Source organism: Orbicella franksi, chromosome 10 (genome assembly GCF_964199315.1).
Source record: "Orbicella franksi chromosome 10, jaOrbFran1.1, whole genome shotgun sequence".
In the NCBI taxonomy this organism is placed as follows: domain Eukaryota; kingdom Metazoa; phylum Cnidaria; class Anthozoa; order Scleractinia; family Merulinidae; genus Orbicella; species Orbicella franksi.
In genome coordinates, this window is record NC_138154.1 from 27,049,715 (window position 1) to 27,064,476 (window position 14,762).

Here is a 14,762-nt window from a genome sequence, read left to right on the forward strand (position 1 = left end):
GGAATAAAATTCCTGAAGAATGCGGATTAAATTCGAATTTTGCCGAATACCTCTTGCATGCAAGACGAGGTGGCCGAGTGGTTAAGGCGTTGGACTGCTAATCCAATGTGCTCTGCACGCGTGGGTTCGAATCCCATCCTCGTCGACTCATTTTAGCAAAATTGCCTTAAAACCATTTTAACTCTCCTTATGATTTCATGCTTTTGTAGTATTGATATTGGAGAATCAATGCTTTTAAATAAATATGGAAAATAATGATTTAAAGTTGTAAGTTTAACAGAAGAGCTATTTTCAACTTGTGCCAGCTTTAAAGAACTGACGGACAACAATACAGGGCTTTCTATTTCCCTTTTCTTCAGGTCTCGCAAACGATTTCCTTTTGGCTTCATAGGCATAGTTGACTATTTCTCTTTTCCGAATTTTGTTTTTTTCCCAGCTAACCCCTGTACGTGTCTTCATCACAGATCGAGTGCGTGTGTTTTTGTTCATCAGTCCCTCCAAAATCTCATTCATGTTACTCTTTTAATAGAGCGGTTTTCACTTGCGTATCGAAAGTAAATTCGCACTTCCTTCAAGGTTTTGTATCACTGTGCTAATAAGCGATAAAAACTCGCGCCCGTGACTCTGTCATCCAACCAGAAGGAAAACCATCGTCATTCGTTTTCCCGGGCTTTCCATTATAATTTGCTTTTAGAGTTGGTTCACCGCTGTCTATTGTCTGTGTCCTTTGTGATTGGCCAGAGTTATTACCTGGATTAATTTGGTTTTGCTTTTACGAAACTCAATTGAAAACCGCTCTGACTTGATCAAACGAATTTTTATGCTGAAAAATAAATGACGAAAACTGACGAGTAAAAATAACTAAGTGCCTGATTAATCCGATTTCATTGTATTACAAGACGAGGCGGCCGAGTGGTTAAGGCGTTGGACTGCTAATCCAATGTGCTCTGCACGCGTGGGTTCGAATCCCATCCTCGTCGGCTCATTTTAGCATGGTAATCGATTACACACTGGACCTATTTTGTTCATTTACGCTTTGATTTTGACACACGAGTTTTCAATTTTGCGTTTTGTGTCGAAAAGGAATGTTTGTAGAGGTTATCAAACGGTTTCAAGTTCAATTTGGAATTAATTTGCACGAGTGAGTTTTTCAAAAAACTGAAATTGCACGAGTATGGCAAGCCGTTTGTAGCAAAATTAAATCCTTGCAATATATGTTTAATCCTTTAAATAACGGTTTTATTTAAAGATAGAAAAAGGCATTCAATCCAATGGTAAATAAAATTTTTGGTTCAATTCAATCTTTTAATTTTCACGATTCAATCCAATACCTGGAATATTGATTCAATCCAATACCTAAAATATTGATTCAATCCAATACCTAAAATATTGATTCAATCCAATACCTGGAATATTGATTCAGTCCAATACCTCGAATATTGGTGCAATCCAATACCTGAAATATTGATTCAATCCAATACCTGAAATATTGATTCAATCCAATACCTCAAATATTGATGCAATCTTCCTGGGCCGAGCGCGGCCAACAGGAACGAGAGTAACTGAGCACTAGAGAGCACTGAAAACATGGCGGGCGAAGGAGAACTAGAGTTAGAAGTTGAGTTTCCTAAGTTTCTTGCAGACATCTTGGATAAAACGGAAATAATTTTTGAGAACTTTGACTCAGAAGTTGGAATCATGGAAGACCATTTCTTAAAATTCCTGTTGAGGTGCTCGAGGAACTTTGAGGACTAGGATTCATCTGGACAACGATAACAAAGATGATTGGAGTTTGGAGATGGACAATTCACAGAAGATTGACAGAGTATGGCTGAGAAGATATGAGGGGTTTCAACAACTTACCTGATAAGGAACCGAAATCATTCAAGAGTATGGATATAATTTCATTGCAGGTTTCCTTAAGTCCATTGGGTTACGGGTTCAACGGAGAAGAATAAGAGAAAGGTTAGCAAAATTAGATCCCCAAAATACTGTCTTGAGATGGGGTGCGTAAATTCGCTTTGGCATCTGGATGGACATCACTCTCTGATCCGATGGAAAATATTAATTCGGCTGTATAGACGGATTTTCACGGAGAATAATGTTTTTGAAATGTAGTGCCAGCAATAAAGCAGAAACAGTTCTTGAATTCTTTCTGGATGCCGTTAAGAGAGACGGAGAATTTTGGCCTTCGAGAGTACGAGTAGATCATGGTGCTGAAAACGTTGGTGTGTGCGATACAATGGAGCAGGTTAGAAGAGAGAAGAGGGGCAGCTTCACTGCAGGGCCATCAACACAACCAACGAATTGAAAGATTGTGGAGGGATGTTTCCGTTGTGCTTCCCACTTGTACTTTTACACTTTTTGTAGTATGGAATTGTCAGGCATCCTGGACACTGATAATTCAGTGCATCTTTCCACCTTAAACCTTGCTCTTTGCCAGTTCACTGAAGCTTTCAACCACCAAAATGTAAGAACAGAAAAAAAACTGGTTGCCATACCAAATGTGGCTTAATCATATGATGCAGCCTGAAAACCCCCTTTCAAATGGAAAGTCATATGATTTTGAATACTATGGTGATGATCCTGATGGTCCAACTCCATTGGACAGTGATAACAATGTTATAGTTGAAGAAATTGACCTGGGACAACATGATTCATTGCAGTCATTTGTATTGGAAAGGGTAGATCCCTTAAGATAATCAAGTCAAATGGGAGTAGACATCTTCCAAGAGGCTCTAGAACTAGTGACAGTTAAAGTTGGGCAACTGACAATTGTATAATACTACATGTGTGTGGGCTGGGTAAAGGAGATTATGGCCCTTAAAGTATTTTGACAACTCAATTCACAACAGAAAACCTCACCCTGTATCAAGTAAATTATTTTCTCATCTTCCTTTTCATTGATATACAAAACTCAGAAACTGCTTGAATTACAGAATGCCTAACTTCTAGCAACACAACTAAACTGAAGAGAAATCAGGGCATTTGATAACTGCCATGTGCACTACTCTGCCTTGTAGATTTTTCAGGTGCTTATCAAAACAGATGTTAAAATGTGGCAAGGTTAATTTGTTATCTTATTTTCAAAAGTACCCAGGAGACAAGACTAACCTCTTGGTGCACTGGCGTAATGGCTACTAACAGGACTCATGTCACTAGCCAAAACTAACCTTGCACCAGCCAGCCTTTTTGAGTTATTTTTTTGTAAAAAAAATACCTCTTAGTCGGCGCGTCGGGTATGTTATGGACGGGTCAATGGGTGAGTGAGTGAGTGAGTAAGTGAGTGAGTGAGTGAGTGAGTGAGAGATGTATGTATGTCACACCAATCAGATTGGATCTACTATAAACAGCCAATCAAATTTCTTATTGTAAAGGTAAATGGTATGTGAGAAGATTTGATCCCGATAGAGTTCAGAACGGCCGTATTCATTCTTCTATAAAAGAGGAGGAAGTATTCATATATTGGGTTCACTTCGACATTTTCTTTGGGTTAGGTTGAGGATTTTAGTTAATGAACGAGATGAGCCTTGAGGTGTGAAACTGTTCGTGAGTTAGTAGTATGCAAATGCAACGAGATATTTTTATTTTTAGTTACAAAGGCAACTTGATACTTTTGTTTTTCACAAGGAGTAAATTCAATTAGAGGTCACGAATCGTCTCGTCTAGTTCTTAGGACATGTTTTAGAGGGGACGAGACTTCAGATTTGAAACAGTTCTATCGTTTACAATAGTAATGTTTTGTTCTTGTTGCATGCAAATATAACAAGATATTTTTGTTTTTTAGTTACAAAGTGTAATTTGACACTCTTGTTTTTCACAAGGTAGTAAATTCAATCAGAGCTGACGAATCGTCACCACTCTTTCCCACGAGATGTTTGCTATCTTTAGTAACAAATGGTAACTTAACACTTTTGTTTTTTATATGGGAGTAAATTCAATTAGAGCTGACAAGTTATCGGCTATCGTTTCCAGGATATTAAACAAAAAAAGAAGCTTTCATTTCTGGAAGGTTTTTACGTCTCTGCAGTAGCAGTTTAATAGTTTTATTTGATGACATTCATTTCAGTCCCATATTTTTAAAGGTAAAAAGTATGAAAACTGTTCAAATGTTGTTCTTTGAAGACTGTGTGGCACCAAGTTAAAGTGCAATTTAATTAAATCAGACTTTCAACGTGTCAGAGGTTTTTTTCTCTTTCTTTCTATTTTCGGTGAAGTTGTGTTGTGTTGTGTAAAAAGGTAAACTTACGACTCGTATAAAATACGAAAAAGTCTCAAAATTAAGTTAAGTATTTTTGAGCAAAAATTCCTCTTGGGGGTTGGAAGGGTTATGTGATCGGTGAGTGAGGGAGTTATGCATGTGCGTGTGTCACACCAATCACAGTGCGGGTTGTATCAAAGAACGAATCAAATTGCCTGTTAGAAAATAATATGGTATCTACATTAATCTGGAGACGTGTCAGATTACTGTAGTTTGTTCAGTCAAACATTTTATGGCTTACTATTTAGCGATCTTACCATGACCGATGTAACATCGCAACCAAAATAACTTGTCAAATTAACCAAATCATTACTGTACCATGAATACTTCTATCTCCAACACTTCACACACAAAAATAACTCTTGCACGCCTTGCGTGCCTATGTTTCATACACAGCTTCACTGACTTTTTTATAAGAGTGGTCAATCTTGGACATTTCTTGTTGCATCTAAAATGTTAATAATAATCGCTAAGAAAATTTCACTCCCACAAACACGAATCCTGTTTTTCTTCAATATGCTTATGTTCAATCTCTGATGTACTTTTATCAGTGTTGCCATTTTCTTTTATCTCCCTTTAATAGTTAAATATTTATCATATGCTTATTAAGGCAATTATTTCCATGAAATTCACTCATAGTTTCCCTGTTTTCATTAGTTTCTATTCTCTTCAGTTTTACTTTGTCAGGATAATTCTCAATTTTGTCTTCATCCAGTAGACCAGTACTCCATTCCATCATGATTGTCACAATGGCTAGTGAAAGTGCAAAATCTACTATTCAAAACTGAAATGTGTGGCTAGTTGGCAGTAGTGTTAGCCTTGAGCCCTGGGTACCCGATAATATTCACAACAAATTGGTGCCATGTTTGTAATAGAATATCAAGAAAAACATCGTTTTTAGGAAAGAAGTACCACATGTGGGTTAAATAATGCAAAACATGAGACAACAACATTGAAAAACTTAAAACACATCCCAATGTTCAATGATTGCTGTCTTGTAAAATGTAAAGGTTCTTATTTCAAAAATAACTTAAAGCCAGGTTTACACAAGCAGTTTTTGTGAGAAACATGTTTAACTGTGCACACGGCACAGCAAAAATTTTGTTTACAGTTCAAAGTTTAGTGTGCCAGTAATGATTGGACAGCAGAAATATACACAATACCAAAGACCAATGTGGTAGCAAAATTTGCCACAGTTTATGTTATTTGCCACAAAAAGCTAGCACACACAGCTTTTAATAAACAAATATGTTTGTCTCATAAAAATTGGTTTACTTACATCTACAAAAGCGGCAGTAATAGAATCTAAATTTTCCGTGTCCCTTGTGTCTCGGTTGTAGCAACGTCTCATTTACCTAAGCAGACTAATGGTTTGATCAAGAACTTCGGCGTGCGCTTCTGCAACTTCTGAGTCAAAATTCTCAAAAATTATTTCCGTTTTATCCAAGATGTCTGCAAGAAACTTAGGAAACTCAACTTCTAAATCTAGTTCTCCTTCGCCCGCCATGTTTTCAGTGCTCTCTAGTGCTTAGTTACTCTCGTTCCTGTTGGCCGCGCTCGGCCCAGGAAGATTGCATCAATATTTGAGGTATTGGATTGAATCAATATTTGAGGTATTGGATTGAATCAATATTTCAGGTATTGGATTACACCAATATTCGAGGTATTGGATTGAATCAATATTCCAGGTATTGGATTGAATCAATATTTTACGTATTGGATTGAATCAATATTCCAGGTATTGGATTGAATCAATATTTCAGGTATTGGATTGAATCAATATTTTAGGTATTGGATTGAATCAATATTTTAGGTATTGGATTGAATCAATATTCCAGGTATTGGATTGAATCGTGAAAATTAAAAGATTGAATTGAACCAAAAATTTTATTTACCATTGGATTGAATGCCTTTTTCTATCTTTAAATAAAACCGTTATTTAAAGGATTAAACATATATTGCAAGGATTAAATTTTGCTACAAACGGCTTGCCATACACGAGCCACTTCGGCTCGTGTAATTTTAGCTTTTTGAAAAACTCACAAGTGAAAATTAATTCCAAATTGAACGAGAAAAATCGTATGATTACTTATTTAATAATATACATGAAAAAATCACTCGATTCTGATTGGCTGAGAACAGTGCAATTCAAGTATAACATCAGAGCAAAAAGTGTAACACCAGTGCAAAAAGTGTAACACCAGTGCAAATTACAAATTGTAATTCTGGATTATGATTGGCTGAAAGGCAATAGGAAATTTTTTAAGCTAATGATATCACGTAACATGATGACGAAAATTTTGTGCGGAAACTTTGAGAAAAGTTTTCTCGAATGAGAAAAAATGGCTCCAAGAAAGGCTTCCGGCACTTCCTCCATGCGAATTTTTTCAAGCGGCTCGTGCAATTTCAGCTTTTTGAAAATCTCTCTCGTGCAAATTAATTCCAAATTGAATTCGAAACCGTATGATTACCTATACTTAAAAAATTCGAGTCGAGGAAGTGCCGGAAGATCTTTCTTGAAGCCATTTTTTTCTCATTCGAGAAAAGTTTTTTCAAAGTTTCCGTCCAAAATTTTCGTCACTTTTAGTGATATCATTGTCTTAGAAAATTTCCTATTGTCTTTCAGCCAATCATAATCTAGAATTACGATTTGTAATTTGCACTGGTTGAACTGCACTGCTCTCAGCCAATCAGAATCGAGTAATGTTTTCATGTATATTGATTACAAAGGTAATCGTATCTATAACAAAATTCTCGATCGTGATTGGTTCTCCGGTCGCCTATTTGACACGTAATCGGCGCGCGATCACATGGGTGTCCAATTATAGGTATCCAATTCGAACTTTTCGTAATTGGATACCTGTAATTGGATATCCACGTGATTCGCACGTCAATTACGCGCTCTTTAATGGCTTCCTTCGCACTGTTTTCTACAGTTTTCAAAACTTATAAAAGCGTTACAGGCGTTTTCGCTCAAAAGAAGTTCTCAAAAGACATTTTTAATTCCGAAATTTGTTATAGATACGATTAATTAGTAATTGGACCTCGTGTCGTACAATTCAGGGAGTATTAAATCGTACTCGTAATTTCAAATCGGCCTCGTGCATCGCGCTCGTCCGATCTTGAAGTTACTCGCGCGATTACTTCCTGAATTGTACTCTACTTGGTCCAATTACTATTACAAATCACATGTATCTAATGAGTTTCCGAGAAGAAAGACGTTGTTTGAAATGAAACCTTAACTTGTTCAGTGTAGGGAGGGAGAAGCGCTGTTCTATGTTGAAATAAGGGGACCTTTAACTCAATCCCTTCCGATCGACCGATTTTGGTTAGCGGATGCTATTATTAGGTACGAGCTGACTGCAATATTTTGAGAGCTTGTGAAACTTGGCAAATGGAAAAAATTGTAACTCTTTGAACAGGGTATAATATTGACGCTAATGAACCCACAAAAGCGGAACAAAAACTATTTAATACATCGGGCTCAAATTTCTTGGGACAGTTAGTCGTACCATACAAGTGAATATATGAAAGATCATATATTTGAACTGTGGAGAAAGATGTGAAGACATGATTGATCATCGCAGGTTATTGAAGCCTGAAAAAAATTCACACCTGAACGGGATTCGAAACCATGACCTCTGCGATACCGGTGCAGTGATCTACCAACTGAGCTATGAAGCCAACTGTGAACTGGTCACATCTTTCTCCACAGTTCAGATATATGTTCTTTCATATATTCACTTGTATTCTTCACCATCTACGGGTATATTACGAACTCACAATGTGACCAGCTCCCAGTTGGCTTAATAGCTCAGTTGGTAGAGCACTGCACCGGTATCGTAAAGGTCATGGGTTCGAATCCCGTTCAGGCCTGAATTTTTCAAGGCTTTAAGTTCATAACTGCGAGTTAACATTTTCTCCTAGCTCAATCGGGAACTGGATCATTCATACAAATGAGGAAACGTTGTAATAAAATATTTCCCTACAATGATACTTGTTTACTTGACATTTTCTAAGCCATCACATGTTATTATTGCTACCGCGAATGCATCTTATCATGTCTTATGGAAAACAATTGACAATAATATTCAAGTATCGAACCAAATAACGCAAGTTACAAGAATTCAACATTAATTTAAAAAAAGCGATCTGAAGTTCGTGAAACGAAACAACTGCAAGACAGGGGCGAAAGAGTGTTAACGATATCAAAGGAATTTTAATGCCATTTTTGTGAAGATATCTTAGCTCATAGCAGAACATAGTGATTCAGTTCAAAAACTGAAGCGCTAGCTCATTTTAGCGAGTAATATTCTCCGAAATTGCTGAACTGGTGAACTTTTCGCACGGCGGAAAAGGTATCCTGAAAAGCATACATATATTAGCTATTTGCATTCTGATTCTCAGCAGCATTTTGTTATTTAAAGTACAGTGACGTTCAAATTTGCAGGCTATGGCTATGGCAACGCGTGTCTCGCCAACCAGACCCTCAAAGAAGGCCTTCATTTCCACGAATTGCCGGCCTCGCCACGACTTCGCAAGAAGCTTGAAATTAAGATACAGTACGACATAGAAAGGGTTATTCACGAGAAAGATTCCTTTCTAACGATTCTACGTAATCCAGATGAGTGTGCAAAAATATTCTGGCAGATTCTGCCAGTCTCCTTAAAATTCTGTCAAAGTCAACTCTTCGCCCAGTTTTGAGGAAGAGTTTAACCATCTTTCTAAGCGCCTGGAATGCCTGAGTGCTGAGGTCGTTGGCCGGCTTTTGAAGTGGAACTCCTCGTAGAATAGAAATAAAATTCGAGTCCAATAGCTTGGTGATCCACTGGTTTTCTTCCAGCCAGGTTTCCAACTGTTCAAGTCCTTCAAAGTTTAGTCGGAGATTTCTAAAGTGGGATTCGCTCCCTGATTGAATATATGCACTAGGATGAAACAAATAACACGCACAGGTCAGTTTTCATTCAGGGTGTGACGTAAACCAGAAGAAACCCACTCAAAGCTGCTTGTGTGACCGTCTTATTTTCATCCATTAAATTATCATCAAGTTTGAAGCTTATACCCAAACGGCAGATCTAAGCGTTTTGAAGAGTTTTGTTCCTTCAACAAACAGTGAACAGGGTCCGGACACAAAACTGACTCAAAACAAAACCCTTCAAATCCCTTACTACATGTACAGGAGTTCCTCTCCCTTATAGGCTTCATGCAATGCATGGGGTACAGTTTTATATCTACTACATTTTGGATGAGGGTCATTAAATGTGTTCTATATACATTCGCTCCAAACATAATAAAATTATTACTATTATTATACATTGAACTCACTATCTCTTTTCTGATTGGCCAAAAGTGTACAGTGAATTTTTGAAATCAGCGCCTGTGACGTCATCTAGCCGCAGATTATACATTAATCATGTCAAGGACACTCATAGCCTGCAGAGCAGGCGAAATTTTTTCGAGCGAGCGGTCACATCGTAAAAAGTTTAGCCGCCATCTTGAATTTTTCATGCAGTGGAAGACTGGGGAGAGAAAGAAAGTTTTACCAAGGGGGTGAATGATAGGCAAGAGGAAGGATAGGGGAGGCGTGGAGCGAAGAAAATCTCATTTTTCCCCTCCCCCATCCCCCACCGTCTAACATGGCAGTCTAACATGGCGGTCTAAAAAGGCGGTCGCAAGGTTGTAACGCTAACTTGCGCCAATAAGACGCCTGCACTCCAGGCTAGGGCACTCATGTCATGTATGGTCGCTGAGCATGATTACTGAAGGGTAATCATGTCAAGTTCGCGCGTTTTGTGTTGCTTGCCGCCAGTGAAGAAGCAAACACATCATTGTCGGGCTAAACTCCAGAATACCTGGCCACTTATTAGCATCTCATTGAATAAGAATAGCAACTATTGTTGTATACCTCGTTCTTCAAAGCCCACCGGCACATGTAAATAAAGTGACCGGGTATTCTGAAGTTGCTCCGATTGTCGTGACCATTGTCTTTTTCGTTCAATATATAATTATAAAGCAATTATTAGATTCGGTTTTTGTGATATCCAGACTCGGTAAGGGTTATCAGCCTTAGCCTTTGGCTTTGGCTGATAACCCATACCTCGACATTGATTATTCTGGATATCACAAAAACCGAATCTAATAATTGTTTGTTAAGGACTATAAAACCTTCAACTCACCTGTAGGATGGATGAGCTTTCACAACTGGACAATCTCGAAAAGCCTGCCTGGCATCAGCTCCATTTTCATTCTGCCAATTCCAGACCCTCTTGACCCGTTCAAAGTAATCTTTAGCAACATCTAGGAATTCCTCTGCAGAAATAAATCTTTGGTGCGCTGCTGTGGACAGCTTGTCATAAACGAGGAGAACACATTCAGGAATGTCTTTTGAAAGCTCGGCTATGTCTACTTCTTGTTCAAGTCGTTTGGCAAACTCAATGTAACTTTCTAATTGTTTAATACCACTCTTGTGAAGATAACCTAGAAAAAAGACCAGCTCTTCTGTGTTAGAACCTTTGCAACCTTGCTACATGTAAGTGAAAAGAGATGCGCAATCACTTTTGCTTTGTGTTACCACAACACATTGTCTCAATATCAAGACTTTACATTCACGTTAACCATGAAGTCAGCTCTCTGAGGCTGACGACCTCCAAGTTTCAGTTGCATGAAACAACTAGGAGTATTGCTTACTCCACCCTGGAAGGGTGCTGGTCTATCAAAGGTAGACTTTCTGAAAAGTCCATCGTCTTGTTTATTCAGTACCCGCCGGACCCCTCGCTTGGCTGCTTCACGACCTTAAAAACGGCCGCTTTGCAGCCTAACATCTTCTACCCCGCTTTGCGGCCTTACATATTCTACCCTGAAATTCGTGAAGTCAACTTGTGGCAAGTCTAATGGTGGCCAAGTGGTCTGGGTTTCAGCCCTGGCCAGGTTCATTGCTTTGTGTCCTCACAGTGCCTCTCTCCACCCGAGTGTATGTGTATACCGGTACATGTATAAATGGGTACTGGGAATTTAAAGCTGGGGGGTCAACCTGCAATGGACTAGTATCCCATCGGGGTGGGGTGGAGGTGGGGGGTAAAAACACTTCTACTTGCTTCATGGTATAAAAAAAAACAGAGATTAGGTCACTGAGCTCAAGCACAGACCACACTTTTTATCAATCTTGGATGAAAAAAGAGTTGTCATTTTAAATGTGATTGTATTATTTAAAAAAGTTACTTAACAATGTTTTAGAAAGGGCTGCCCTCAAAAAAACACCAATCAAAATGTAATACATGACTTGGGAGAGTGACACTACAGCCTTTTCTTGAGTAAATATGAAAAAAAAATTTTTTGTTGAGTACTTGTGATAACTAACCTTCAATGTAATCCTGCCCAATCTTATGAGGGGATTGATAACTTAGAAACTCGCTCACACCATCCTTTTGCTTTGAAAGAATATTCCTCAGGCTGCGATGCTCATTTTGGAATTTATTGAAGGCTCTTTTCCGCTGAGAGCGTGAGGCCTTTGGAAAGGTCTTATGTATTTGTTTCTGACTTCGCATGCATCGTTTCAAAGCCACTTCATGGAATCGCTGTCTGCTCTTGTGTTTACACAGAGCAGCTTCCAAGCCATCTGTCCAAGTGTAGTATCGCTCCAGTCTTACTGCAGCTCCAGACTTGTTACATTTGATCTGGTAATTAGTCAAATCTTCCTCTGTAAGACCTTTGGTAAGATGTTAAAAAATGTGATTGTTGTCTAAGTATGTGCAAAGATAAACAATAGAAAAGTGGGGATTGAATTAAACTTTCAGTTGAGAGGATAAAGATAATTTCTTGAAGAACAGAATGCTAATGCAATGCGATGTTTAAGCTCCATAGATTTGGTGAATTGCAATCTTGGCTCACTTCAGATTGGATGGCATGGTACCATGCCCATTTTGCTGGGTTGCTTGGAAGTTTGCCAGCTCCATTACTTTAGAAATTTCTATTCACATTGATACAAGTCACGTGTATCTTGTAGCAGTAAACTCTTTACTTCCAAGAAAAATAAGATTAACATGGGTTCCAATATTCACTACTGGTAACAATCTCATGAACTACAGATCTGAGACTACATGTACAAATGAGTCTGTAGATTTACACAATTGTGCTGTTGACTCTATCATAGGCTGGAAAGGAAAATTGGAATGTTTATCGGTAACTCTGCAGGACCATTGCTTTACCGAAACTTAACGTCTCAGTAAAGCTACTGTAGAACTAGCCAAAACAGATCTCTTCCAACCACACCATCTCCCTCCCCACCCCTAGTGAGTAACACCTCTATTCATACCCCATGTTTTCTTTGTCCTTCCTGCAGGCAAGTTGTAAAAGCCAGGGAGGGGTGGTTTAGTACTGAGAGCGCTCCAATAATACAACCAGTCAGGAAGGTAGCCACTGAAGGTGCTGTAGTCTGTATCTTCAAGTATGATGCGCGATTTATACATCAATTGATACAAGATGAAGAAGGATGGAAACGAACCCTTTACAGTCAAATCGGCATCAAAGTCAGTCTGAAAATGATTGAAGAAAACTTCAGTCTTATGGTCATAACAAAATTAAAATAAACTATACGTGTATTATGCCATACCCAGAGTCTTCACCTCTGTTGACCAGTAGTCGAGAAGCAAATGACCCTCAGGAGTGCCAATTAGAAGTCTGACACTATCAGACTTCCGGTTGAATTGCACATGCTTAGCTGCCAACAAACACATGCTTAATCTGAGTTCCTTGATGTACAATGTATGACTTTCCATTCATGCAATGTTTTTACACCAATCACAGTCAATGGAATTCTTGAGAGTCACTTATTTTTCATAATTTATTCATGTAATAGCCTGAGACCATCACAGCCTTTATCAAGCACAGTGACAGGTTCAAAGAGAAGAGACAGAGGGCTATTATATCGATCCTTCCAGTTTGGTCCCAGAGTCGGCTAAATTTATGAGATTTATAAGATGGCATGCTTAAAATATATACACTTGTCTCCCCTGCTTCCTTCCCAGGAGTTGGGGGGAGGGGGGGGGAGAGGCTGTCAGTAGACATTATAAGGTATAGACTCATAAATAAACATTGACCCTTCTCACTCAAACATATTTCTCATAATTTGTTTGAAAATCATGACTAAGTTTCTTGAACAAATTTACCTGTTGAAATACACACCTTGTTTTTAGTAGTCAGACAACCAAACATTTATAATATGAACTTCTTTACAATTTATTTACTACTGTAGAATCAATTGTACTCTTACTGATTTAAGTATCCCTCTAGACTAGATACATTTCACATCATACACTGTACTAACTGGTATGTCTCTTCAATTAGATGCCCTTGTGCTTTTCTCAATAATTTTTGTTCATGGACAAGAAAGGTGCTTAACTCAAAGCGGGACCCATTTATTGAAGGGAGTGCTTTTTCTAAAAAGTACCATTATACTGACTCAGGGTTCTTTAATTTTATAAATTTTCTAACAAATCATTTTATTAATTCTGAAAGCACGAAATAAAGATTGTTGTTGTTGTTGTTGTTGTTGTTGTTGTTATTAAATGTGTTACACTCTAGTTTGCCTATGTGCTGAGGTCTTCAATGCGGAATGGTTGTGTATAATTAAATTGCCTTTTTTGTGACCAGCTATGATGTGTTCAGCCCGGCAAGGGACATATTTTGAAGCCAGAAGCACGTGGAACTAAAACACACTGAATTCCTGCCGCATTAAGAACGCTTGCTCTCAGTAAATGTAGGGTAAGTAGGCTGATATCAATAACAAAAGGTAAACAAATACAAGGGTTCAAAACAAGTGTCCAAATACATGAATATGTACGCACACTAAAACGAAGCACTCATAAGATAAACAAACAAAAGTACAAAGTTGAGAAAGGCAGCAGACTGCGTCATAGTAAACTTCTATCTGTCCAGTTGTTTGGAATTCTGGATATGTACAAGGAGAAAAAATTGGTACAGGAAGTTCGATGTTCACGCCTCGGAGATCCGAGAAAGTTCGTGTGTTAAAACATGCCCATTGGAAAACATGACGAAAAACATGTTTGAATTTACACAAAATGAAAGTAAAATACTTGCATCGTTGTATTTGCGGCGTAAAATAGTTAGAAAAAAAGTAATTTCTTCACTGCCAAGATGGACTTGTGTATGTAAGGTTTATCTATAAGCTTGATTTTCTGATCGAAAGAATCACAACTAACCTTACAAAGGTGTTTCCACAGTGAATTACAGTTCTGACATAAATCTCGCAGACGACGATTGCATTCGCTGAGATTCAAAAGGGATTTTGCGGGAAGGTAAGACAGAATGATATAAAGAACCTCAGCACTGAGACTACTCAACAGATCCTTGGGGAAATAGGAACTATGAAAGGTTGCCATCTTGTTTACATTGCCAGCCTCGGTTTCGCGGTTTCGTGGAGGTTTCGCAACTGTCTGGCTGCGTTCTTTCCTAACCGGGGTGCTGAGAATTACACTTTTATGAT

General features: G+C 38.3%; 1 protein-coding gene and 2 non-coding genes across 3 annotated transcripts; 2 read left to right on the plus strand and 1 right to left on the minus strand.

The window, feature by feature from the left end:
• Positions 1-63: 63 nt before the first annotated feature.
• Positions 64-145, plus strand: Trnas-gcu (transfer RNA serine (anticodon GCU)). The gene has a single exon. It is a non-coding gene; the product is annotated as a tRNA-Ser (tRNA).
• Positions 146-898: 753 nt separating this feature from the next.
• Trnas-gcu (transfer RNA serine (anticodon GCU)) lies at positions 899-980 on the plus strand. Its single transcript has one exon. It is a non-coding gene; the product is annotated as a tRNA-Ser (tRNA).
• Positions 981-6,773: 5,793 nt separating this feature from the next.
• On the minus strand, positions 6,774-14,731 carry LOC145500911 (uncharacterized). The gene is made up of 5 exons (XM_081480461.1): positions 14,479-14,731; positions 12,573-12,792; positions 11,619-11,966; positions 10,438-10,738; positions 6,774-9,186 (listed from the first exon to the last, which is right to left on the minus strand). Exons 1-5 carry the CDS (start codon positions 14,656-14,658, stop codon positions 8,841-8,843), a joined length of 1,395 nt encoding a protein of 464 aa, XP_081336587.1. The 5' UTR covers positions 14,659-14,731; the 3' UTR covers positions 6,774-8,840.
• Between the last annotated feature and the right edge of the window lie 31 nt (positions 14,732-14,762).

What these genes read in the sequence shown, in the direction of transcription:
- LOC145500911 (XM_081480461.1), bottom strand. Translation starts at nt 14,658, where the DNA reads ATGGCAACCTTTCATAGTTCCTATTTCCCCAAGGATCTGTTGAGTAGT. An exon ending in TGTGGAAACACCTTTGTAAG is followed by an intron (nt 12,793 to 14,478) that starts GTTAGTTGTGAT and finishes AATCATTTTCAG; the next exon opens with ACTGACTTTGATGCCGATTT. An exon ending in TGGGCAGGATTACATTGAAG is followed by an intron (nt 10,739 to 11,618) that starts GTTAGTTATCAC and finishes TCTTTTTTCTAG; the next exon opens with GTTATCTTCACAAGAGTGGT.